Source organism: Nycticebus coucang, chromosome 20 (assembly GCF_027406575.1).
Source record: "Nycticebus coucang isolate mNycCou1 chromosome 20, mNycCou1.pri, whole genome shotgun sequence".
Lineage (NCBI taxonomy): Eukaryota > Metazoa > Chordata > Mammalia > Primates > Lorisidae > Nycticebus > Nycticebus coucang.
In genome coordinates this window covers 5,549,445-5,577,081 of record NC_069799.1, presented here as the reverse complement: position 1 = coordinate 5,577,081, position 27,637 = coordinate 5,549,445, and the positions used below count along the sequence as shown (strand labels likewise).

Genomic DNA, 27,637 nt, shown 5'->3' with positions numbered 1-27,637 from the left:
CCCATGGATAGGAGGTATCTGAGGGGTTCCGCAGCCACAGGGAGAAGGCCAGCTTGCTGTGAGCTGGACAGTTGCTGGACTGCATTAGGAACTCAAAAGATGTACCCAGCAAGTTAACTGATCAAATTTGGGCTTAAATCCGGTCTATTACAAATCCGGTGCTTTCTTACAACTAAAGTAATACTGTGATGCTGTTTATGTGTTTTAACACGCAGGGCCCATTATCAATTTGTGGGGCTCAGAATAAACGACAGAAAAAGCAAAGCAAAGGCTGCTCATGGCTCCCCCTTCTGGCTTTGAGGACACTGGCTTGTCTTGATTAAGCAGTTTAGGGGGCTCCCAATCTGTAGAATTGTAAAAAGCAGATGTGTCTAACAGAGCACTCCTGAGTGTATTCAGAATTTTTTTAAGACTTCTTCAAAATATGTTTTTGGTCTGCTTTTGTTGTCAAGAGAAAAACAGATGCAATAAAACATGGCTGGTTGAGCCCTCCAGTCGTAGTTCCCGGCGACTAGATGCACATTTAACACAAGGCAGGTCTCTTCTGTAGAACTCAGGGTCGAGTATGGGAGTCTGGAGGTGGGAGGGAAGCACCCCAGCTCCCATCCCCGCAGGCAGCGCACTGCTGCAGTTTATCCACTGTGGCCCCAGGAGCCCTGACCCACTGCGCTGCAGTGCCAGAAGCATTATATAGACAGAGGGATGTTTTTAGTCAGTTGAGAAATTAGACTTCAATGTTTTCTCCTAAGGACTTCTCACCACAGACAGCTTGGCAGGCAACGTGATTCCCGAAGCTGAAACCAGGAGGCTGTTTAGCAGGTTGTCCTGAATGTACAAAATGCTTTATTACTCAAGCCACTTTTCTCTGTAGCAGTTCAAACTGCTTTTCTTCTCTGTCTTCCTTTTTCCTTTTTTTAATGTTCCGTTTGGTCAACTCTCAGTCTTCAAGATTTCCTTCCAAAAATATCTCTACGGAGCCACAGAAGAGAGTAAATGGTGACCTCTTTGAAAGTCAATGGTCTTGGAAAGAATAATTCTAAACATGTAGTGTTGAAAGATTAAAAGTGATCATGGTTTTGTCAAATGCCGTAAGACTCACAGAAAGACATTAAATACATTACCATTCTTTGGGAGCTCTAGAGGGCTGCAGACATTGTTTGGGGTTCTAGCTTTCCCTGAAGAGATGAGTTTTGCAACCAGGGATGCAGAGACGGGCTGCACCAACACAGAGGTGAGGTTCCAAAGGTTTTGTCTGAAGCTTCCATCTGCGTTTGGAAGTGAGAGGAACAGAATCCTTAGTAAACAGACATTTCAAACACTCAAAGAGAAGCTCACTGTAATCAGTATTTAAGTTGTGAGTGGCAGGTTTATACTCATTCACTTGTTTATTTGCCCCTCAGTTGTACACTGTTTAACAAAAATGATTTGACACGCTTGATAAGAATTTAGTCCCAATACAGTTACATCCCCAGCTAGAGACGGCTGACTGTGCACACACAGTCACCATCACTGTCCCCCAAACTCTACTAAAATGTCAGCAAAGGAATTGAAAAGCATATATGCATAAGGGCCAAGAGATAGATAAAAAATAAAGATTATAGAAATTCAAAAGCAGAGAAGCAAATTTCAGATAATGTAGCAGGCCCCGAGGAAAGTGAAACCTAAGTCCACAGAGGGGAAGCTGGGAAGCAGCACGGTTTGTACCCCAGAACCCAGACAGGCCTGGGAACACCCTAGACCAGCTGTTAGGTCAGGAGCTAGTCAGGTGAAGCGTGGTGGGAGGTGGGTGCTAGTTTGGACAGCTGGGGTCGGGCTGGCCTGCATAGTTATGACATAGGCCTGATAGGGACCTCACAGGTGGGTTGTTTTGGCGGGGCTGGTCAATGTCCCAGGAACTTTCTGACGTGGACAGACAGACGTGGTCAAGCTGACTTGTGCTGTTTAGAGAACAGCCTGATTAGGACCGTGGGGGTTGGGGGGGCTCCAAAGAAAGAACAGATGACTTGTCCAAGAGGTCTCCAAGAACCAGCTGATCAGAAAGAGGCAGGGGAACCACAACTAGAGATATTGTCAAGGCCTCAACAGAGGGTTGCTGGAGCACATGCATAGGTGAGGTCACAGTGCCCCTCAGGGACTTCCCTCATTAACATAGTAAAAATCACACCCACCAGTGCCAGGGCAGTTTACAAACATCATGACAACCTTGGGAATTGCCTTACGATGGAAAAAAAGGGGAGGGTTCCCTATTCCAAGAATTCACATGGTTCCAAGGAAAACAATAAATATTCCACTCCTCACTTAACATAAAATTAGAGAATCGGCAGGAGAAATCTTGTTAAACTCAGTGTCTCCCCAACTCCCAGGGGCTGACCCATTCCTTCCATGGAATGTTCTATGGGCTAATCTTGAATGAAACGTTGGCGCTCTACCCACTTGCACCGGCCTGCTCTGCTCACTCATCCTGTCGACTCCATACCAGTAACTGTTCTTGGGTACTGGGGACCAAGAACCTAGGGACAAGGGGAAGTGACATCTGGTCCCTCCACACCTAACTCAGCCAGCTATTGAGGTAGGACTGAATATGAGGCTTGAAATAGGAGGATTTGATGAAATTCTCATTGTGAAGGGGACTTTCCCCCTGAGCACTCACATACCCAGACACTACGGGTGCCTGTTCCTTCCTCATTCCAGCAGGAAACTTAAAGCAAGGCACTAAAAAGGGAGGTGTCAGATACTCAGAAGCGCAGCATCCTCACATGAGGCAGTGTGGTGACTGCTGACGCTCCTCAGAGGTTTCACTCTCTTGCTACCCAGAATCCTTCCTTCTAGGTAGGATAATAGAAGATTCACTTGTAAAAGACACGTTAAGGTCAATAGAAAATATCTGAAAGTACTTAAAATCAGGTCTGTCAGTAAAACAGCTCACCCAAGACATCCTACACTGAAATCCATCAGTCAATAAATCTCACCCACGTACTGAACTTCAGCTCAATCTTGCCATTCTTCAGCAGCAGACCTCAGCCCAGGGCAGTTCTCGGATGGCCCCTGTGCCTCAGACTACAGTGGATGAAAGGAGAGTGCGCTCCGGGAAGACAAAGTCACCGGGAGTCTCAGATGGATGCTAGCCCAGTGAGAGACACTGAGAGAAGAGGACCTCAGGAGTTTCTAGACAGACAGAAAAATGAGAAATGTCTCAAGTGAGACAACTATGACCTTAAAGGGACCAAAATTATTCAAGAAGGAAATGTAATCATCAATGTAACTATTTACATAATCATAAGACTGTATAATAACTGCTGATTGAATGAAAAAATATATATATATTTTTTTTTTAGAAAAAAGGGGCATCAATCAGGCCATGGTCTACATAGAGACTTATGAAAGTTCCATCTTTATCTTTCAGAGTGGTAAGTCAATACAATGGATGGATAAAACTGAATGGAGGAGAAATAAACTCACGAATGTTTTTGAGAGACAGAGAGGTAAGTGTAAAAAGTAGGTAACAACTAAAGATATTAAAATCAAGCAAGTGTTTGCCCTGAGGAGACAGAGAGGGAAGTGGAGCTACAGAGAGAGTGCAGGGAGAAGGGGAGAGTCTTACAAATTAAGCCTCCTTGAAATATTCAACTATTCAAATGAACTACATTCATCTATAACATTGAAAGATGAAAATTAAATAAGAATAAGGAGAGAAAACAATTATGATAACGCAAGTAAAAGAAAAACACACCAATATTCACCACGTAAAGAAGATGGAGGCAATGTACTGTGTTTAAGAAAATGACTTAAAAAAAACGTAGTCAGTTTATGTATCTTCACTGACCCTGCAAGGGAAACGCACAGTGGGACGATTCTATCGGGCAGCCAAGAATGGCCGGCAATGTTTCTAATGCAGGGCTATGTTTTTCAGAACTTTTATTAGGGAAAATAATGGCAAACAGTTTTCTCAGAATTTAATTTTACAGGACTTCAGGGGGTGCAGAGCACAATGATACTGGTATCCAGGATACAGGAGGCAGATTATAATGAGAAAATATGTTACGGAAGTGTTTCCTTAATTTATCATCTGGAAAACCACGAGGCTATAAAATTATATTTAGCTTAGGCCTCTAGCAGCCATGGAAGTCATGGCTTTGAAGAAGAAATAGTGATGATTTAAGCTCAGAATCTGTTCTGTTACATAAGGACAGTGTTGGTCTCCTAATTTGATAATGAGTTATAGGAGACAATTTTGTATGTTTACGTAGACATTTGTGACAATGCATTCTGACCACAGTGTAATTCCTTGTTTCCCAGCCATTTTCATGTCCTGGTACCAGTGCTGGCTAAATGATTGGCAGGGCCCAGAACAAGGTGCCAACATGGGCGCTCCTGTTCAAAAGGTATGAAGAATTCAGTGTAGCAATAACACAGCTTTGAGTCCAGGTGGGTTCTCCTGGTAGCAGCTCCATGAAATTGCTCAGGTGACAGGGCTCCCTATGGTTCAAATAGCAGCTGCTGGTGGTCATTAGCCTGCTAGTGAAAACTGAAAATAATTTGCAGGAGACCACAAAGAGGGTGCACCTAGCCGAAAGTGACCAGTCCCATCTCCCACTGCTCCAGGCTGCACCTGAGGCCAGTGATGGAAGTCTCAAAGCACAGAAAACGTCTGGGCACCCTGGCTGGGGAGCCTTGGGAAAGCCATCTGCTTTCCTCAGCATGCATTTTCACTGTGTAAAGGCACGCTCTTTCCCCCTGTAAACTCTAAATTCTTCAAAGACTGAGACCAAGTCATGAACATGACACAGTGCCCAGCATGGCGCCAGAAACGAACAGGAGCTCAATAATTAAGGGAAAACTGGAATGAATCCACAATTGTTTGAGAAAGAATCCCAATGCCTCTGGTCCTGTCTTCCCGGTTTTTTGTTTTTTTTTTTTACATTTTTTTCTTTTCTTTTTTTTTTTTTTGTAAGACAAGCATAGAACAAAGTTTATGGAGGAAGAGAAGGTTGATTCACAGAGTAAGAGGCTGACAGAACAAGGTGTGTTCGCCATAGACAGCAAATGGGCTTCCATTGCCAGGGCAAGTCGGCAAGTAGGCAGAGAGGCTTCTTCCTGCTTTTCTGAATGCTTACACAAAATGCATCAGGGGTGCAACTGAACAGTAAATCATAATTCTGCGTTTGCTAAATAGTTACTCCTCTTCCTCAGCTAACTACTACCCTCCCCCATCAGATGTAATAAATAAGCTTTCAAAACCCATCTGTCTCCGTCAATTACTTGATTAGCCTTGCTCTAAGATTACCTTTCGTAGATATGGAAACAGTATTTCAACAAATAAAATCATCTTTAAGATATATTTATCTATTAATAAACATCATATTCCATTTTTTCTCTAGAATGCTCTATTAGGCATATGGAACAATGCATTTAGAAGTTAAATATGAGTGAACCCTACACGCTAATTGAACAGACCCAAATCTTTGATGTTTTTGTGCTGCATGACTAACAGACTTGCATTAGTTTTGAAACAGCTGAAGTAAGTGGTTCATTAATTTTTCACCTTCAACTAATGGAAATTTGACAAACAGTTCACTTATGAGAGCAGATACTAAAAGCAGGACTTTATAGGATATTATGATTAAATTATAGACAGAAGTTTTTTTTTTCTTAACCCCATCTACTGAAGAAAAGCCAAGAGAAGAATTTCATTGTCTTACATTGTTAAGAGGCTTTGAACAGAACAAAACACGTGTACCATTTTTATCCACTGATATTTTAAAGCACATTTATAAACCTGAAGAATCTATTAGATATGAGGTGAAAATTGGGTAGATTATGTGCCTTGATATAAATAGTACCCTACAGAAAAGACTATGACTTCATCTTGTAGCCTTCTCACTTTCAGATGGCTACAACATTAATATCCTGTCTCATACATTCTCTTTGCTAAATGAAGTCTATTTGACACTAACTTTTTTTTTTTAGCAGATAGCTAATTCTCTCTTCATTTTTATTCCCCCTTTGTAATCCCAGATAAAGACTCAAATACATCTATTACATCAATAATCAATCCCAGGCATAGCCTATGGTACCAGGAGAAAATTGGACGTACAGAGTCTTAAGTCTGTGTCTATCATTGACTCACTGCTGGAAATATTACAAATAATTTCACTGTGATAAAATGGCATCCCATCTACTATTTCTCAACTACCAAGGTGACACTGAAATCTCATTGTTATGCTAAGTTACTGAAATGAAAAGATTGTATTAGCTCAGAGACACAGAGCCTGATTTACAGTGGGTAACATTTAGAAGAAATGAAGTTAAAAACAAATACAATGTTTTCTAATGTGACATACTTAATTTTACTTTATGCTTTTTAAAACTTTTGCTCACTTCAGACACATCTTATTTTGTATGTCAATAAAATACTAGTGCTATTAGTTGCCAGCACTTTTTAACTTATTTATTTATTTTGTGACAAGATGGAATACTTTTGAAACCAATTGGAAAGTCAGTGTATACCAGTGCCAATGACCCAGAACAGTATTGGGAAAGGTACAGCTTGATGGTGTAGAACTCTCAGACACCAGAAGCCTCAGGATGAAGGCACTAAGAAATCTGACAAGGTAAAGGGCGTGCAGGCAAAATTGAAGAAGGGCCTTGTGTGGATCAGTGATGATGGTGTGTGCAGCTAAGGGGATCGGCACAGCTCAGGAATTCGGGGGCTTCTATAACTCTCCCACTGCACCAGGCTCTGCTGTAAACATGGGACCTTTCCACTTAGCATAAGCGCAGACCATGGATCCTTTCTATTTAACGTGTGATCCTTGGGGAAGCAGCAGCTACTTGATCTGGGAACATGTTAGAAATGAAGACTCCTAGGCCCCACCTGGGACCTCCCACATTAGCATGTGGGGGTCCCACGTCATCCCCAGGTGACCCACATGTACATCAGTCAAGAACTGGCCTCAGTCGTTACACAACCGTCTCTCTCCCTGTCTCATGGTTGGCTCCAGGAGCCTCAGAAAATACCCAAATCTGCGCACACTTAACTTCCTCATATAAAATAGCCTAGTACGTGAGTTATTACAAGGGTTTTAAGAGACACAAAAGTCAAGAAACATAAAATCTGCATGGATGGAAACAAATGAAGCCCTCTCAGCAACACAGATAAGCCCAGCAAGTTGAAACTTGCAGGGGAGAATCAGAAAGAACACTGTGGGCAGTGTTTCTTGGAAGTGAAATATCGGACCATAACACAGTCTATCTCAAAACTCTTCTAGTGACGTATTTGCATGTAACCTGCATTCATCCTCTCGTATACTTTCATACCTGATAGAAGCTTTACATGTCACTTCATTTGCATGGATTTGATGTAGCACTTGTCACACAGCACATTCAAGTTTTGCTTTAAGGAACGTTGTAGAATTTTTTTCTGAATGTTTTTGATTCCCAGTTAGTTGAATCCATGGATGTGGAACTCACAGATATGGAGAGCTGACTGTATATTTTTCTAGCACAATTTACATAATTATGACAGCAGTAGAAATATAAAAAGTGAGACACAAGGGTAAAAACTGCCTGTTCATCTTCCCCAAAGTTAAAGATGACAAACCTTTACATGAATCGTAAACCCCAAATCAACAGTTCTCTCAGACAGTTGCCTTCAAAATAGGCAACACTTCTGCTCATAAGCTATTTCTAAATAAACGAAATGTACCAAAAGCATTCTGTCTTTTTTGTTGTTCCTCAAAAATGAATTTGTGATCTAAAGATAAAGATTATGTGTATAATGCTTTATTTCAGCCCTGAATAAATATTACAATAGCTAACTGATTGATTTCTTGGTTTCCAAGTATTATAATTACTTACCATTAAAGACCGACACACTAAAAGTGTAAATACTGCCCAGAGAACCAAACAATCAGAGTGCTGAAAAAGCAGATATTTTAAAATACATTTTGTGCTGTACTTTTATGAAAAAGATCCAAACATCAAATGAGGAAGTTGGTGGCAATGACGTGATCCCAGAATATCTGACTTGACGTTCTGCAGAGGACTGCTACTTCGACCGAAACGAGACCATTAAATAACTGGCACAAATGTTTTTCCCCCCAATTTTATTCTGGTCCACTAAATTTACAGCCATTTTTCTGAAATGACCAGTGCACTAAATTGGCCAGTCATTTTGCTGTCCTGTGAATGCAATGGACCCCTTATTACTGAACTATCGTGCAGCCCAGCGGAGGCTGAAGCCCTACTCCTTTGAGTGCCACCTGGCATATTCACTTTTTTGATGAATGAATATACCAAAGATTAAATGAATAGCTTTGTTCTATCTAGTCAGATCTTAAAACTTGTGACTTATGATATAAAAATTGAAATCACAAAATCCTAAAAATGAAGACACGGTTGGTCACACCTGATTTCATTGGCCTGCTTCTGGGAGAAGCATCCTGACCTGCTCCCTGGTGGACACCATGGCACTGCAGTCACGTGAGTTAGTAGCAAACTGACATGCTGTAAAAACAGTGAAACCGACATTTACTTTTAAGGGACCAGAAAGTCACATACTCATTTGTAAAGAAAAGCAACTGTGTGTTCTGATATTAAAAATATATACAGATTATGAAGAGTAATTCTATTTGAATAGAAGTAGAATACAGGAGGAAAAGTCTGCGAAAATGAAGTTGGGCTCTCCCTTTCCAATAATTCATTTATAGACATTGATCATGAGTACGACATAGGCTTAAAAAGAGTTAGACAAGTTTATACATATAGACTGAAGATTCATATTAGTAAAGTAAAATTATTTGAGGCAAAGGACCACCATACATAGACTTCCATTATCTCTCAGCAATCACATATGCTTAAGTATGTGTAAAATCGTGGCTATGCAGCATAGGAGCCTGTTCTACACTATACAAATATTCAATGAAACAGTAATTTGTATGATTTCATTTAAAAGGTTATTTATTTATTTATTTTTCAAGACAGGGTCTTGCTCAGCTGGCCCACTAGAGTACAGTGGCATCATCACAGCTCACATCAACCTCAAACTCCTGGACTCATGCAATTCTCCTGCTTCCACCTCCCAAGTAGCTGGGACTATAGACTAGCTCCGCCATGTCTGGCTAATTATTTTTTCTGTTTTTATTAGAGATAAATGATTTTTATCTCTAAATAATTAGAGATAAACAAATAATTAGAGATAAATAAATAATTTAGACTAGTTTTGAACTCCCAACTTCAAGAGGTCAGCCTCCCAGCATGAAAAAATTTTGATGAATGTGTAGTTAAACATAGTACTATGCTCAATTTTGGCCATTTTTCAGGATATAAAAACAGCATTTACTCTATACGCTAGCTGAAATCTGATGCATTCTATAACTAAATCAATTATTATCTACAGAATTAAGAGAATATCTATTTTCAAACATACCTTACGTGGATTTCATTACTTCCGCACACATTAACATGGTTAATTCCCAACAAAGCTCTGTTCTGTTTTTAGGTAGAGGATGCCCATCATCAACAACATGTTCTCCACAGATGCTGTGTAGTCTGATCCTTTCTACTCATCAAATAGGACTTTCTTTTGTGTGGGGCTTTATATCCCTGAGTTCATAGTGAAACATTTGTCATTTTGAGTGAAATTTGGATTTATAATAACAATGGTAATATTCAGATTTGACAATGTTTTCTTATTTCTCTCTCAGAGGAGTAATTGGATTTCCGAGAACTGATTTCCTGCTCCATGTAACTCTACAAGTCTCCGTTCTTCTGTAGTCATCATTTGTTTGCTCCAAGACTATCTCAGTCCCTAAAGCATTCCAGAAAACATGAACATTTGGAAACGACCAGAAACTACATCATAAGATAAACAAACTCAAAGGCGGATAAAATATCTAGTTTGGTTTTGACTTCAAGGAAAGTAGTCTAGATTCATAACTGGAATAATTGGCCATCTGCACATTACACGTAATGTAAGCAGAGCCATCCTCTTCAGAGGTGTTCCCCTGAGAAGCTTCCCAGCTAAACTAGAAGGGCGTAAACATCGGAATGATTTGCAAAATTTGTAGTTTTAGAAAAAGTGTGGTTTGCATTTCGTAAAAGGCCGCAAATAAACTGTGTGGAAGTGTTTTGTTTTTGTTTTTCTTGTAAAAGTATGCAGCCATTAATTTACAATAAAATTCTTCCTACCAGATTGTAATGAGAACACTTGAGGTTATTATGAGACTGATTAAATGAGCAGGCCAAGACCAGTACTTTATTTCTAGATTTACTTATTTTTTAGGTAATAAAAGTAGAAAATAATTAACACTTGCTTCTGTGAGATAGATGTTAGAATAAATGAGCTGTCACCTAAGAAATGTTTCTCAGCATTTCACGGTTTCTCGTGTACTTTCTGTTGAACACATTGGTGTAAGAAATGAACCGTGGCCTAGAATTCAGAGGTCTATACTTGGCCATTGCCCTTAAAAAGTGACTCTGGGATAGTTTTTTCCTTCTTTGAGGGCCTTAAACTCATTATGTATCCATGACATTCATTTAGTAACTATCTTTTCATCCTGATAATGAAAGAGGCTTTTTGTGTTTACTAGTTTAAATCTAAATTTGAGATGACTGTCGTACTGTGATTACAGAAATATCCCTCATGTTTGGAATGGGAAATGTGAACGATTTTGATTAATTTCCCTTCTGCATTATTATTTTTCTTACAATATTATAAAAATTATTTTTACTATTAATCATACCTAGAATTGTGACTTGAAAAATGCCACCATGGTTTCTTGCTGTAGAGACGGTATGTGTTGGAAGAAGATACAGTTAAAAGGAAAGAATGAATATTTTTAAATATTTACCATAAAAAATCCCTCAGTTAACAAGGCACAGATTTATCACTGAAAAGTGTCTGTGTCTGTACCCAGAAGTTCAGCCAGAGAAATATTCTATTATTAATTCTTCCTCTGAATTTATACACATGAGAATTTTCTTAAAGCAAAGCTCTATAATGTGTTGAAAGTAATTTAGCAACTTGCTTTGGATTATGTTTCCTCAAAGTATTGGATGAAATGGGGCCCAAATTCACACTCCTCCCCGCAAAGGAAGACTAAGGATAAAAGTCTAAGGCAATGCTTTACTGATTTCCTTACTAAAGTAATTTTTCTTTCTTTTTTCTTTTTTTTTTTTTTTTCTGGTGTATTGAAAGGTTACTTCACTAAATAAGAAGTCTTCTTTGAAGTCACAGCCAAGGCTGTAAAGGCGCAGTGAGGTGCCGGCTGTGCTGAGGACAGCACTGATGTCCTGTTATAAACGGGGGTGTTCTCAAAGGACGGGCCTGGTGTCTGCTCGTCCCTGCATGTGGGACTTCAAAGAGCACCACGCACGGTTATATTTTAAAAGCTTTTCTATGATAATGGAGCTTGAACAGAAGTCAAGATTATTCACATTGGTCTGAATTTTCTTTCTGGCTCCTTCATTTAATCTTGGTAACAGCCCAGTGCTGCTTTCTCACACCTGGTCTGCATTTAAAGCACCTTTTGTATGAACCTTTATTACAAGAGGTAGGATATGAGTGGGAGCCTACACAACTGGAAAAGAAGAATCACCAGAAGTTCCTCAGAGGGAGCACAGACCCCTGTCTGCAGATTGTATTGAATTGTATTTCTGTGGCGATGGAGATAGGATCAGCGAGCCAAGATGAAGAGCTGGGAGAGGAGGGGCAAGCCCAACCCCAGCTATGTGGATGGGACTATTTAATGAATGAAAGGTGTACAGAGGGGTGAGAAAATCCAAGGTCTTTGATCAGGGGAAGAAATAAACCAGTAAGGCAAAGAGGCTTCAGCAGCTCTGCAGGAGAGGTGAAGGGGAACAGATACATAAAAAGAACAGAAATATATTTTTAATTGCTAATGAGTGTGTATGAGAACAGGGCCCCGTGTGTGTTTAGTGCTTAAAAGGTGCTTAAGTTTTCTTGTTTCCTGGTGCAAAAAGAAGAGGTGCTTTTAGAGTCGTGGCTGGAGTCCTAAAAACCAATTAATAGAACTCTCCTCATTAGCTACATCTGGTGTAGAATGATCCGGGCTTTGACAGGATTTTCCATATAATATATGTTTCAAACCAAAAAGAAAATGACGGTAGGGGAGATGATTCCCGGCAAAAGAATCAAAATGATTAATGAGCTGTGGTACAAAAATAAAGACGTGAAAAGGGAGTGGCAAATAGCCAGGGTCAGCTGGAGACTTCCATTTACGTTGTTGACTGAGACTAGAATTATAGCGTCTTTATTGCGGTGGGTGTTTTATGTTAGATAAGATGTGTGGAGAATCTGGAGCCAGTGAGAACTTTTATATAAGGTTTTAAGCAGAGAATTGGTGCCATGAAAGTTGGATTTTAGACATACAGATATAACTGATTTGCAGAAAGAACAAAACTGGAAAAGAGCATACAGTGAAAGCAGTCAAAATAGACCCTGTTTGTGCAGGGCACAGAGCTCATACCTGGCATATGTTACAGTCATCTCCCTCCATTCCACTTCTGTACTTTCTAAGTGCTGTTGCAAATTTCCAAACTAGCTATTGTTACCCCATTTCATACAAATAACTCTCAGGTGCAGAAACCTGGAGTTGCTCAGAGTCATAAGACTGAGAACCAATAGAAGTGGGCATAGAGTCTACCTCCGTTAGACTCCTGAATGAAAGTCTTGGTGGTAAGGCTGTTAGAAACTATCTCAGTTTCTCAACAGGAAGTGATATCTGCATGAAATAGAAGTTTATAGATGCAGAAAGGTAAATACCCATGTTAAAAACCTGAAAAAGAAAAATTACCAAGGACAGACAACCCACTGAATGGAGCCAGGGCAATGAGGCAGCAGGATGAGCAGTTAAGGTTTCAGCCCTGGCTGAGCAGAAGAATAAAAGACATGTTCATTAAAGGCACAGATTCAGCAGGAAAATTGTCCTGGGGGTATAGAAGAGTCAGGATATTTTAAATGATTATACAAGTATTTCGTATTTGGCTTCACTGGACAATTATTACTGAAATCTCTAAAGGAAGGTAAAGTGTCCTGGCTTGTTCACACAGAACATTTCTGCACACAGGGTTTTGACTTGTGTTGCTTGGTCAAGTCCATGCGTTGCAGGTAGCCTGTTGGCTGTTTCTTGAGTATTTTGCAAATGCCGGTTTGCTAAGATTCCTTAATCTGGGGTTTCCCAGGCCATAAGGTGAGACCAAAAGGTGCCTCATACTTAGCTCATAACAGCTTAAGGATGAGCTCATTACGAGAACACCTATAAAGTCCTTTGGGCTCACAGAAGAGCAGGTGTGATATGGATCGGCTGCATCACTGCGCTGACCAATACCATCAACCGTCCAACAGAACTGGAAACACGCCGAGCTCTCGTTGCTCCTTGTAACAGTGCACATTGTCCCACTCTCACTTCTTTTCATTTCTTTTGAGGTTCGCACTGAAGAAAAACAAAAACCTTCTGCTATATGCCCAGTTGGTGACATGTGCTCCGACACACAGGTCAAGCAGGTGACAGGAAGACCGAGAGGACATTCTCACAGCACCTTCGGGGTAAAATGAACTGAAGAGTGACACGCTCACCAGGTTGCTTCAGAGGAAATATAAATCATGTGAAAGTAAGATGCTTATTTTTAGAATGTGCTATGTCAAAGCAGAGTTCATTTTTCAATACAAAAGAAGACATCACTATTTTCTGAAGGCATTCAAGATTTGTTTGAACTTATCAAAGATTTTTAAAATTATTTCAAGTTTTAATAAAAATATCAATGATATGCTGGATTTATGAGAGTCTACCTCATATCTATACAGCCCATATTGATGTAATACTGATTTTAAGGTTGGATAGTTCTCCATAAGTAATAATTCTAAAAACATTAACCAATGTCGCACTAATGTCATTGCATTATATAAAGTCTCAACAATCTAAATCTGCATTTTAATTATGATTAGCAATACACAGACTTTTAAATATAGTTTACGACACACTTTTATAAAAAGACCGCTGTGTTAATCTAACATGTTGAACAATTTGCATCATAGGTGGAAAAAAAATCAGTGCAGAAATAATCATGTCCCGAGAAAAAGAGTGACAGTTATTCAGGGAGCCTACCATTAGACAACAGAGATGCAAGTGCGATGTAAGTAGGTGATACCCTCTGACTCAACAGGCTGATTGTAGAGGTATAAAGAATTTAGTTAAAATAGGAGAATTAGACCAAAAAGATGAAATACTCCCTTTAATAGTGAGACTGAAATCCCTAAGTTCTGTCCTAAACACTTCACTTAGAGTGCATTTCAAATTGAGGCCGCGGAGACTTTTAAAAAGTCTTCATTGCTTGCAAGTTTCCAGATTAATGAGCATACATGTTCACACACACATATGTACACATATACATATACATGTGTAAATCAAAGAATAACAAACTATATAATTTTTATAAACATGTAGGTTAGTTACTAGAAAGTGACAAAACTTAGAAACCTAGTTCTCAGGATGTGATTCAAAGACCCGCAAATGTAAAACCAGAATATTAAAGATGAAATAATCTATCCAAGGAGGTAGGAAACTTTCTTTCTTTTTTTTTTTTTTAAGAAATCTCATGTTCTTTTTTTTTGGCTGGGGCTGGGTTTGAACCCGCCACCTCCGGCATATAGAGCTGGTGCCCTACTCCTTTGAGCCACAGGCGCCTCCCGGTAGGAAACTTTCTTACTTTATCTTATCTAAGTAAAATACATGAATCTATTCTCACAATATAAATAGGAACATCGTAAATAGACCTAAAGGTTACTTTGACCTTGTCCCACATTCAGTTTCCTCTACCAGAAAGGCATTCTTACTAACACAGTGTTTCCCAAACTTGATTTTCTTCTCATATATATAAAATTATTAAATAACTGTGTAATTTGAGCATTTCATTCTCCCTCCATCAATGACATTTTATACATAACACTCTGTGGAATTTTGTTTTCACGCAACAAAGATTCCTCAGAGATGTGTAAAGTTTTCAGAGAACTGTCTTATTCTTTTTAGATACTACATAGTATTTTACAACTCTAATAGAATTTTAATGTATTAATTTGATTCTAAATTTTGCTGTCTCAGTGAAAACCTCCACAAATATCCTTGTGCAAACATCCACGTGGAATGTGTAAGGGCTTCTGTAAGGTTGCTATGGAGAAATAAATGTGCAAAGTTGTAATTTTCACACAGCCCAATAAATTGTCCTCCAAAGTAACTGTACCTATTTTCTCTTTCCTTAGCACTATAGGGTAAGACGCATATTCCTCAACTGTCCCAAATCGTCTAAGGAAAGGAAATGTACACGTGAGGGTTACGGATTAAGAATAGATTCTATGCATTTGAGGAAACAAAGCATGTTTGTAGAGCATGACTGGAATGGTGCAAAAAAAAAAAAAAAGTCAAAAATTTGCAAGGCATGGTGGCTCACACCTGTATTCTCAGCACTCTGGAGGCCAAGGCCGGAAGATCCCTGGAGCTCAGGAGTTCAAGACCAGCCTGAGCAAGAGCAAGACCCCATCTCTACTAAAAATAGAAAACTAGCTGGACATTGTGGCAGGTGCCTGTAGTCCCAGCTACCCGGGAGGCTGAGGCAGGGATACCTTGAGCCCAGGAATTTAAGGTTGCTATGAGCTAGGATGACGCCACAACACCCTATCCTGGATGACACAGTGAGACTCAAAAAAAAAAAAAATAGTCAGATTCATGTGGGCACTTTTAGGGCCTGAAACATATCTTCAAGAGCAATGTAAGTTAGGGTTCTCTGTTCCCCTTGGGCATTTCTGACTAACTGAGAAATTTAAAAAATATTGAAAAGCATGAAAAAGGAATACATGTGTGTATAGTCTAGTCTCCTCTCTCTCTCTCTACTTCTATGGTCCTGAATTATAACTTTCATGTTGACATTGATGTTTACATATACACACACACGTGTGTATATATGTGTACGTATATATGTATAAATAAATATACACACACACTTTTGCTTTTAAAATGATATAATACAAATGAAGTTAGAGTCTTCTTTGCCACCTTCAGGACTAGTACCTTCTCTCCATTCCTCTCCAGGAGGAAACAGTATCATTTGTTTATCTTAAGTCCTTTAAATTCATGTTCTTTATTTTAATATCTAACCATTAGAAATCAAAGCTGTTCGATCTCCAGACATGATGACTCGAACACACTAGATGAAAATAGATATACACATTACTCTATCATTTATATAAATTAAAAAATCAACAACAGAAAACACTACAAGTTTTATACAGAAGAGATTTCACATTTTAAAAGGTTATTCATAATATATCAGAAAATGGATTGGGAATTTATAGGGGAGAAACCAGTAAGATCAGTTAGGAGGTGACTATAATTAATTGCCCCAGTGGCATTATGGGTTTTGACTATATTGGAGGTAACTGAGACAGAAGAAAATGGACGAGATTGAGACTTATTTAGGAGGCTAACAAGACTGACTGAAAAGATGCAGGAGTTGAGAGGAAGGTCAGAGTCTAAGAGACTTCTGGATTGAGAGTGCTGCACCTGCTCAGGGAGCCCTGAGTTGACTCCTCAATCCTGTCTACCAACAACCTAGCAGATAACTTTCCTGAGCTAAGAGGTTTTCCTAGTGTTTTAGTGACTGGGTATTTTGCTCTTCTGAAGTGGGATGAGATCTGAAATCTTTGAGAAAATATACTGCAATAACTAAACATTTCTCTCATTTCAGTATTATGTAGCAAAGAGTTTTTCTTTTAGTGTTTTTAGAACAATCTCTTATTGAACACCTCCCATATTCTAGGACTATACTAAAGGTGCAGGTAGACACTGAAGTCAAGCTGTGTGCTGTGAACTAATCAAATACTTTCTTCAACTGTAAGATACAGGAAAGAGAGTTTGGAAATTTGGCAATGCGAGAAATACTGAATGTCCTAACCTGGGAGATGCTTCAGGTAAAAACCGGAAATGACAGTGTTCTTTACATTCAGCCTGGGGCCCCTACACTCTACACTGAAGGCATTGTTTAAAAAACTGAGTCAGAGGAGAAATATTCTACACAAACCCAGAAGAATAGTTAATGTGTGATGAAAACAGGGATTTCAAGTCTGTGCTCCAACAACTTCCAGTCCACAAATCCAAGAATTTGTAGAACACTGTTCAAGAAGATGATCCATCGGCAGGAGGAACAGCGAGCAAAACCTGGGAATCAGACTACTGCACTGTTGTCCTGAGAGGAGAGTTACAAAAATGGATAAATTTAGAAAATATGCCAACTGGAAAAGGCTACAGAAGTGTCCATCATTTAGTCTGGAAAACAAGAAACTTACTATTTCCAAGCCTATAAAATATATATCAAACAGAATGATGAGCTATTCGAAGAAGAAACAAAACTATTTCAGGTTGTGAATACCAAGTAAGTTCTTGCCTGCTAGTGCATGAAATCTTACTACATTGGTGTTACCCAGAAAACTTGGCAACATGTTTTATAATTCTCTTGCTTGAGGTTAATTTTTTAACGCATATGAGAGGTGTGTATCTGCCTTAGATCAGCAATTAGTACTGTATTTGCTTATTAAATAAGTGAATTGGAAGACCCTTGGGGCAATTGAAGCAACACCGAAAATACATTACTGGGACTTGATCAAACTCAAAAGCTTCTGCACAGCCGCGAACACAGTACGTAAAGCAAGCAGGCAGCCCTCAGAATGGGAGAAGATATTTGCAGGGTATATTGCTGACAAAGGTTTGATAACCAGAATCCACAGAGAACTCAAACGTATTAGCAAGAGAAGAACAAGTGATCCCATCTCAGTCTAGGCAAAATATTTGAATAGAAACTTCTCTGAAGAAGACAGGTGCACGACCTACAGACACATGAAAAAATGCTCATCATCCTTTCCCATCATCAGAGAAATGCAAATCAAAAGCACTTTGAGATATCATCTAACTCTAAGATTAGCCCACATCACAAAATCCCAAAACTAGATGTTGGCGTGGATGTGGAGAAAAGGGAATACTTCTGCACTGCTGGTGGAATGAAAACTAATATGTTCCTTTTGGAAAGAAGTTTGGAGAACACTTAGGGATCTAAATTTAGACCTGCTGTTTGATCCTGCAATTCCTCTACTGGTATATATCCAGAAGACTAAAAATCACATTATAACAAAGATATTTGTACCAGATTGTTTATTGCTGCCCAATTCATAATTGCTAAGTCATAGAAGAAGCCCAAATGCTCATTGACCACATGAATCGATTAATAAATTGTGGTATATCTACACCATGGAATATTATGTAGCCTTAAAACAAGATGGAGACTTTACCTCTTTCATGTTTACATGGGTGGAGCTGGAACATATTCTTCTTAGCAAAGTATCTCAAGAATGGAAGAAAAAGTATCCAATGTACTCAGCTCTACTACGAAACCAATGTATAAACACCCACACTTCCATATGAAAGCTATAACCCAACTACAGCCCAAGATGAAGGGGAAAAAAGAGGGGGAGGGGAGGGAAGGAAAAGGGGGAAGATGGGGGGAGGGAGGGTAATCCGTGGGACCACATCTGTGGTGCATTTTATAAGGGTACATGTTAAGTCTACTAAATGTAGAATATAAATGTCTTAACACAATAATTAAGAAAGTGCAGTGAAGGCTATGTTATGTAAGTATTTCAAATTGTATATAAAACTAGAACATTGTACCCCATAAATGCATTAATACAGCTATGATTTAATAAAAATAAATAAATAAATAAGTGAATCATTTAATAAGTTGGTAACTGTTTCAGAGAGAATGTAGGAAGAGGAAATAATTATTATTTGGAACTGTCTCTATTTTCTATCTCCATAAATGTGAGGATGTAGCGTAGTTACCTGTGAGCAGTGCAAGTGCCTTAGCAATATGCAATGTGAGAAACAAGCCCAAACTACTAAAAATACTATTTCTTTCAGGTATGTCTTTCATCTGTTGTTAATTTTTAAAAACAAGCTTACGAGTGTTTTCAAGGTCAGTTCCACAGTTTGATCCTTCCCGAGTCCTGGGAGAGGTAAAGTAACTGGAGGGCAGCTCTTAAGAGTCACCCTCTCCCCTCAGGTACCAGCCTTGGACTCCCCAAAGCAAAGCATTTTGGCGTTATGTGTCTGAAAGAGTTCAAAGCAATCTGGCAATCTTTCAGAAACAATTCCCTTCCTGAACTCTTTCCAGGTCTAAACAGTCATAATGAGGTTGCTCAGGTCACTGGGCACATCTGTTTGTGCTCACTGCAAAAGCAAAGGACTTTTACAAATGTGGTGTGTTCCCTGACACCCCGTCAGCTGCGTAGCTGCCTTTAGAGATAGCCAGCTGCCAATCGGCTAGCCTTTTATTTTGAAAATAGCAAATAATATAAAGATATGACATTGACTAAAAGAAATGTTGTCAGTAGAAATGATAAATATGTTTATTACTTATATTAAAAGGTTTGTTTACTGAGTGTTGTCTGTGGGAAGGGTTAAGTTGGAACATGGTTCTATCACAGCACTAGGTGGATTTTTTTGCTATGGCAGTTGAGATTCAAACATGACTGTAACACCAATTGCCATAAATATTGCAATATGACAGGCTTGTTTGTGCTCTGGCACATACACGCAGTCATACTCATTTACAGCACGTGTACATGAGTGTGCGAAAGGGAATCTACACGGAAATAGAAAGGACACACACAGAAAGGAATTCATAGACAACCTGTCCTCAGTAGCCCTTACCTGCACATGGGATACAGGCTTTCCCCACTCAGGGCTGCACAGGGACCCCTCCATGGTCTAGGCCTCGGGTGAGTTAAGAAATGGGCTTCATCACATATCCCATCCCTAGCCCTCCTGCCTCAGCCTCCTGAGTAGCTGAGACTCCAGGCACCCTCCATGAGGCTCAGCTAGTTTTTTCTATTGTTAGTAGAGATGGGGTCTCCCTCTTGCTCATGCTGGTCTCCTCCTGGTGAATGAATTGTTTTATTTATAATTTTATTTGATAAATTCAGGAAGCAATGCAGCTTGTTGGTAGCGGGGGCAGTGAGTAGCTGGAAGAACACCAGCGCTTGATTGACACAACAACCTATCAGTACAGAGCATCTGGGGCACAGAGGACTCACAGCGGGTCGTTATCACGCCTCTTCATTTACTCCTAGTCCTTCAGGACCTCTGGACAATACACGTTAACTCGCCCTACTCCCTCACTACACTGTGCCCCATTTTGACCCTGACTTTCCTCCTCTGCTGGTCCCACATTAGTGACTGGCTCTGCAAGGCTCTTAGTCCAAGACAGAAACTTCTATATCATCATTTGATCCTTGATTTGATCCTTCCATGACCCTTTACATTCAACCAATCCCCAAGTCCAAAAGATATCACCTTCTAAACATCTCTTGAGTCTGTTTACTTCTTTCAATCTCCACCTCCCTATGGTAATTAGGTCTAGCACCCTGTGTCAGCTGAATACTATATAAAATAACTATATAATAACCTCCAGAGTTTAGGCTACAAAGGAATCACCTTAAGTGTCTACTTCAAATTACAAGCATTCTCCTAAAGGAAGTGAAGGAAGATGAGATGATTGCTACTCGACACCCCGATACTCAGGTGGCAGCGCCTGGCCTCTCTGTACCACTCTGCAGCTGACGAGGTAAGGGCACACACAGACCGAAAAGAAGAAAAGCAAATCCTCCAATTTCCCTCCGACCAATCACTTTAGAACACTTATGAATTCTTTCTTTTTCGCTGTGAAACACGTGCAAATCTTTCTAAAGGCTATATAAGCCTCTTGCTAGTTTCACAACCCAGGATCAGGAATATTTTTCTCAAGGGAACGGGAGGCATCTTTGAAATGCAGCCGTGGAGGAATATAGCCCCTTGGCCTCCTAGTCCTGTGACAAGAGACGAGTCTAAACTTCATCTGGTGCGTGGCTCCAAGTTGCAAACCTGCCTCCTGTCATAAAGATGGGAGAAATGTATTTTTCCTTTAGATAAAGACAATTAGCTAAAACAGCGGGCAGCCCCAGTTACCAGGAAGGTTCTAATGAACTGTGTATGGCAAATGGGGCTGTGACATCCTCTTATTCCAGGACTAGATTTTGCTTCTCTTGAGCAAACATATGCAACGGTTTGTATCTTGTAGTTGTACATGATGCTAATTCTTTCCCTGCCTCTGCAGTCTCTTTAGCAGATCGGCTGTGATACACGTCATGTTCTGGTTTAACGCTTCTTCAGTAAATAAAAGTGTTTTATTTTTGTCTCTCTTTGTGGAAAGGATTTCTAGTTTGGCAGAGAATTCTTGTTTTTAATTATACTTACTCAATAAGAGGCAGTCTTCCGTAAGTTTCTTTCTTTTTTTTTTCTACTTAGAAAAGACAATTAACTGAGGGCAGGACCATTATATGGAGTGGAAGGAAGCTGTAGTTTAAGGCATCTGTATTAAATCTGCTTTAAGATGATCGATTCTATTCATCACACATACCTGGGACGTGAACACATTTTAAAGTGTGGCCCTTTATTAATAACCTTTCAACTCTCTTTCTTCCCACTACCAATGTGTCTTGGAAAGAACTTGTTTAATTTACTTACAAAATATTTTGAAATTTTTCTTTTGTCCTCTTCACTCCATAAGGTCAACACACCTTTTGCTGCCTTTTTAATCATTCCTGTCCTGCTAGCATAATCAACTTAAATTCAAGTGTTTAAATATTTTAGTCTTAGAAGGATTCTTAAAAGTCTTCTACATGAGCCCTCCAGGGTCCTAGAGAGATTTAAAGGCAAGATTCAAAAATCCTCACTGTAGCAGCCCGTATAGCCTATGGCTAGGAGGAGTGAGAGTTATAAGAAATATCCGTATAGGTCAATAAAGGAACACCTTGGTGGAAAGGGCATGGAGAGGGATTTAGCTCTCCTAACAAGCAAGAGAGCTCCCGAGATGAGACTACTGGTGAATTGGCAGTCTGTACACCTGTGGTGTTCAGAGGCACGAGATCAGCCTTATATTAGACTGGAGGAGAAGGCAGTCGGGAGCATGAGCATTCTATCACGGACTCACTTACTCTGACTCTAGAACACCAGCACGCAGTCTCTCTGCTGAAGATTATGAAGCTCTGCTAAAGACTAAGATCTATCTTTCTAAGAAGTCTGCTTTACTCTCTCTAAGACACTCTCTCTCTTTCCAGCTGAAGTAGATAGCCCTCAGGCAGCTAACAGACCTGAGCAAGGTAACTTAGCGGTCTGCGTCCAGAACCTAGTTAAGCCAGCCCGAGACCTGACCAGTCTTGGGCCCTGACAAGTGGTGTCAAAAGTGAGATGTGACATCTCACCATAGCTTATGATGGGGTGTGTTATTCTTTCCTACCACTTATGAACTAAAATAAAATATTAAGGCTTCCCTGCCAGTGGACGACTGACTGGACCCTGCCTTGGCCAAGGGGATCCCTAACACGGAGTTGCTGACCATGAAAAAGGAGCTCAGACAGGCCTCCTCTTGTCCCCTCTCTTCTTAGAGATGTCCTTAGTGACTCACTAACAAGCCTACAGCAATGCAAGACCTACCTGCAGGTCCTCAGTCTATGTAACAACCACTTGAGTCTGGGTATGTGTCAAATAGTTTGTCTCTGATTAACAGACCCTTATTTTAACTCCAGCATTCCTTTTTGCTGATTCCTGGCCTATTCGAGCCTAACTCAGCCAACTGTCAGCTAAAGAATCTTTAAACCCGCCTACGACCTATAATCCCCCACTTTAAGATGTCCCACCTCTTTGGGCCATACCACTGTATCTCTCCCATGTATTAATTTATGACTTTAACTATAATTTCTGTCTCCTTGAAGTGTATAAAGCCAAATCGTAACCCAACCATGGAGGCCACTTGCTCAAGGCTTCCTGGGTATGGCTCTGGGTCACAGTCCTGGAATTCAGCTCAGAACAAACGTCTTTCAATTATTTTACAGAGTATCGCTTCTTTTCCATCGACACACTCTTTTACTTCCCTCCATCTTTCTCTGACTCTTTGCTGTTCCTCAGTCACAGAGACGAATTCCTGCCCCCACACAATTTCATCCGGTATCCCCCGCCTATAAACTCTTTCCTATCAATGTCTGTCCTCCTTTTTGCTCAGTTGCATCTCCAATTATTATCTTTCTATCAAAGGCTTGCTTGATAATGCAATGAAAATAGCATGTCTCCACAGACTCTATTTTCTGACTCTGCTTTAGTTTTTTCATAGTCTTTATCATGATCCTAATTCGTATTTATTTGCAAACAAATGAATGAGTGAGGGAGGGAGGGTATAACATGAACGTGTGACTATTTCACAGTTACTCCGAAAGCTTGCTTGTAGTCTGTGTTTTAATTTGTTTGCACTTCTGTGCCCATTCCTTCCTAATGTGACAAAATTCTTTCAAATGAAATAGAACAGAGTGAATGCCTAGAGTTAATCCAGGAGACAGAAGCTATGTTCTCATTTATCGTTAAGAATATAAAAGGTAGATAGATAGAATTTTAGTAGTGGTTCTGAAACTTTAAGAGTGAATCATAATGAAGTGGGTGACATATTAAAATACAGGTTTCCAGGCTCCACTTCTGACTCATCAGGATCCAAGAATTTACAACGTGAGCAAGTTCCCAGGTAATGCTGCTGCTGCTGCTGCCCCTTTATGAAGCACACTGTGAGAACCATTCCTAGGGGAGCGCACCTGCAGCTGCACCTGCAGCCTGGTGGTTGGTACTCATCACCACCTTGTTCCCTACAGGAGGTTGGTTTGTGTACAAGTGATGCCTGCATCTGAACCGCATATAGATTCAAGCAGTAACAGTATATAATGACTCAAGCCATCATTTTTCATAGTTTGAAAATAGAACTTATGCAAAGAAAACTAAAATAATAACTATGTTATGAAGTGAAGAAACAGAACAAAATATTCTGTATCTTTTCCAGAGATTATTATATTATAATAATTAATATAACTATATAAGACTATATAATTATATTATAGATAATTTTTTATTAAATACTTATAACCATACTTACAACCTTTTCTTTTTCTTTTTGAGACAGAGTCTCACTCTGTCACCCTGGGTAGAGTGCCGTGTCAGTATAGCTCACAGCAACCTCAGATTCTTGGGCTCAAGTGATCCTCTTGCCTCAAGCCTCCCAAGTAGCTGGGACTGCAGGCACCTACCACCATGCTTGGCTAAATTTTCTATTTTTTGTACAGGCAGGGTTTTGCTCTTTCTTGGGCTGGTCTTAAACTCCTGATCTCAAGCAATCCTCCCACCTCGGCCTCTCACATTTCTGGGATTACAAGTGTGAACCACTGAACTAGCCCAAATACTTACAACCTTTAAGTAGGATCAGAACTCTTAAATTTTACTCTTAAATTTTGTGAGAAAAAATTGAATCACCTTTTTATATGGATATGGACAGGCAAGAAATTATGCTAGAAATAAAAGGTGATATTTGATATTTTAACAGAGGTCTTCACTGGCTTTACCACCCCCAAGCCTTGTTTTTAAATTCCTTTATCAAAGAGATAATTGTGGCATATTAAAATCTAAAGGACTTGTGAAAGATAAAATACTCCAACTACATAATGCACTACTTGTGAAAAGGAAGGTTTCCAACTTTATAATGCTGGCTACTAGAACTTGAATGAATGTGGAATTAATTTTTGAAACAACCTTTCAAGAAATGTTTTCATTTAGTAACTTTATCATACACTAGCTATGCACATAGAGATGACTTTAAATTGAAATTAATTGGTTGCATGTTCTAAAGGAATCTCCAAATTAAAACAAACGTTGACATATCCCATAGGTCTATCACCTTACCTTGTCCTAATGAATGCATTCAAATCTGAAATACTCAGAAATTTTATCGGAAAATGAGATTATGATCATTCAAAATGTGTTATACTTATTCAAGTATACAGCGATTTAAGCTCAGGTGCTCAAAGGTATCATCCAAGCAGTTCTCCTGGAGACCGAGGATGGGAGTGCTGTTCTTAGCAGGATTCTCTAGGAATCAGCGGAAATGTGTGGAAGGGTGGAGAGTCACCCAGCCAACTCAGGAACTGTACATTTCTTTTGTCCACGATAGTAAGTCTGCACAAGATTTCAGCAATTGTATAAATTCCCACTGGGTGATCCTCATGATTAGCCCTTGTTTAAAATCTGCCACTAGATTACATCAATGTTTGTATTTGCATATGAGTAAACTGAGGGCTAGACAGTCTGCTCCACCCTGACCTTCCATTAGGAAATCTGGAGAGTATTTTTGATCTTTAAATAGACCTTAGCTGTATCATTTCAGTGGTTGTGTCCAATTGGTCTGGGACCTTTCACTACAACTACGTTTCATTGATTTTTCTTTTCTTTTTTGAAATTGGACATTGGAAATATTACCACCTCTATGAGGCATTCTACACTTCCACCTCATAGTCTAACGTCTCGTCCCCAACTACTTCATCCCCCCCATAACCCTCATCTCATATTTTTAATATTAAAGAATTGGTAAAAATTCCTTAAAAATAATTATATCCAGGTTGTCATAAGAAAAGCAGGGGAGTGACAAAAATGCTCTGAAAAGACAGACACAGTGGAACAAAAGGGGAATATGATGACACATTATTTTGTTTCCTAATCTTATCAGGCCTGTTGAGAAAACAGTTCAATTAAAAGGAATGTTATATAATAATGGTGCATTTGCCCAATAGTCTGCATTAAACTGGAAGACAGAAATAGCTGGGAAGTCTCTGGAAATGCCCCAGGACATCATTCCCAGAGGATTGCTGCCAAATTGAACCTGCTGGGGCTTCAGTGCTTTTGTTTTCTTTGCCTTTTTTTTTCCCCCCAGAGGGATATAAAACAGAGGACATACAACTAAATTATTAAAGTACTTGTCTCGTTGACTTGTTTTCAGGATAACTCTAATACAATTGATCTACGCCCTTCAAACAAGAATTTCGAGAGCCCTCTTCAGGAGGGCCTGAGAAGACTGCTGGAGCCAAGGCGAGCCCTCCCCGGCGATTCCTTCTCGGGGGCAGCTTGTGAAATGATGTTGAGAATTAGACTAGACTGCTCAGGTTTGCATCCCAGACCTGATACTTGATAGTGGTGCAAACTAGACTAAAATTTTTAACCTATCTGTACACCTGTATCTTCAATAAACAAAACAAAATAGAAAGAAAATAGAAAAATAGCAGTCTCTAAAGATAGGAAGGTTTAGCCCATTGGGTACAGGTGAGCTGTGACAGACAGGGTTGTGGCTACAAACAAAATAGATACAAAATGGAAAAATAGCAGTCTCTAAAGATAGGAAGCTTTAGCCCATTGGGTGCAGGTGAGCTGTGACAGACAGGCTTGTGGTCACCTGCGGTTGCTCTGGACTGTGCAGAACTCCAAGTCCCTGTGAGTCTCAACACATGCTACAAACTGTAACAATTTAATTCGTGTGCCTGAAGCTGAACTATTATAGAATCTCTCCTTTTTCAAAGCCGTATCACACCGAGTGGAAAAACAGCCCCCCGTGATCTGCATTCTTCTTCCTTTCCAATTTTCTGCTCTCTCCACTTTGACCATCACTGCCATTGACCCCCCTGATTTTCATCAAACAACACCAGTTATGCTATTATGTGGCAATCACTTCTAAATTCAAAATGAGGGCTTGCTTGTCACCTTCCACAGGTAAGGAGAAAGGGAACAACCCAGGCAACACTGTAGATTTTATACGTTTTTATTTTATGCATCATATCACTCAGAGGGGGAACAATTGCACTTGCCATTCAATCTCATAAAGATTCTGCTTCTAGGAACATTAGGGAAAGAGGTGAACATTCAATATACTTTATAAATTCAGTACAACTACATACATATCACTTGCAGGAAGATTACACTGAATTCAACACTGTGTATTGGACAATAACCTGACAAAAGATATGTTATGGACTAAACATTTTTTCATGTCAGACAGCTCCAAAGAGCTTTTATAAAAGTATTCTATTTAGAAGTTTTAAACTACAGTGCCAGTGAGATAAAGCTTATGTTGGGGTGTGGAGAGCTAATCAGTTTATGTCTAAGAGAAATTCTAGAACTGAGAAAATTATTGGATGGGTTTTTTTAAACTCATTATCCTACTCAGTAGAAATTAACGTATCCTAGCAATACTAATTTAATCACAATATTTTTTAAAAAATTATTTGAAGGCATCTTATATTACAGTCGACAGCATTATAATGATGAGTCTTAAATGCAAAATAATTTAATACTGACTATAATACTAATTTTTCTCCCAGGATTATTATTGAATTAAATAATTTATGGCTGATGATTAATGCTGCTAATTAGGTCCACTTTCAGAATTAATTCAATAATTATTTACTTTCTTCTGCTTCGGAGCAATTAATTAGAGCAGATGCATCTTAGTTTGCACTGCTTTGTCTCGTAAAAAGGAGTTAGCATTATCTACTAAATGTTTTAGGAATCGCTATTGTTGGGGGCCTACGGAGCCACACAGAAACCCTTTCCCCTCCTCCTCCTAAGACAAAGACGCAAAAGATCTGGCTAGCCCAGCCCCCAGAAGTTCCAACTGTCCACACAAG

At 39.5% G+C, this 27,637-nt stretch overlaps 1 protein-coding gene across 1 annotated transcript in view; it reads right to left on the bottom strand.

Annotated features, from left to right (window-relative positions):
* The window catches only part of LOC128573097 (inactive N-acetylated-alpha-linked acidic dipeptidase-like protein 2), a 411,222-nt gene that overhangs the window by 179,652 nt on the left and 203,933 nt on the right, over nucleotides 1-27,637 (bottom strand). The window contains exon 5 of the mRNA XM_053573293.1: nucleotides 1,122-1,265. Coding sequence (XP_053429268.1) covers nucleotides 1,122-1,265 — 144 coding nt within the window. The remainder of the gene's footprint in view (nucleotides 1-1,121; nucleotides 1,266-27,637) is intronic.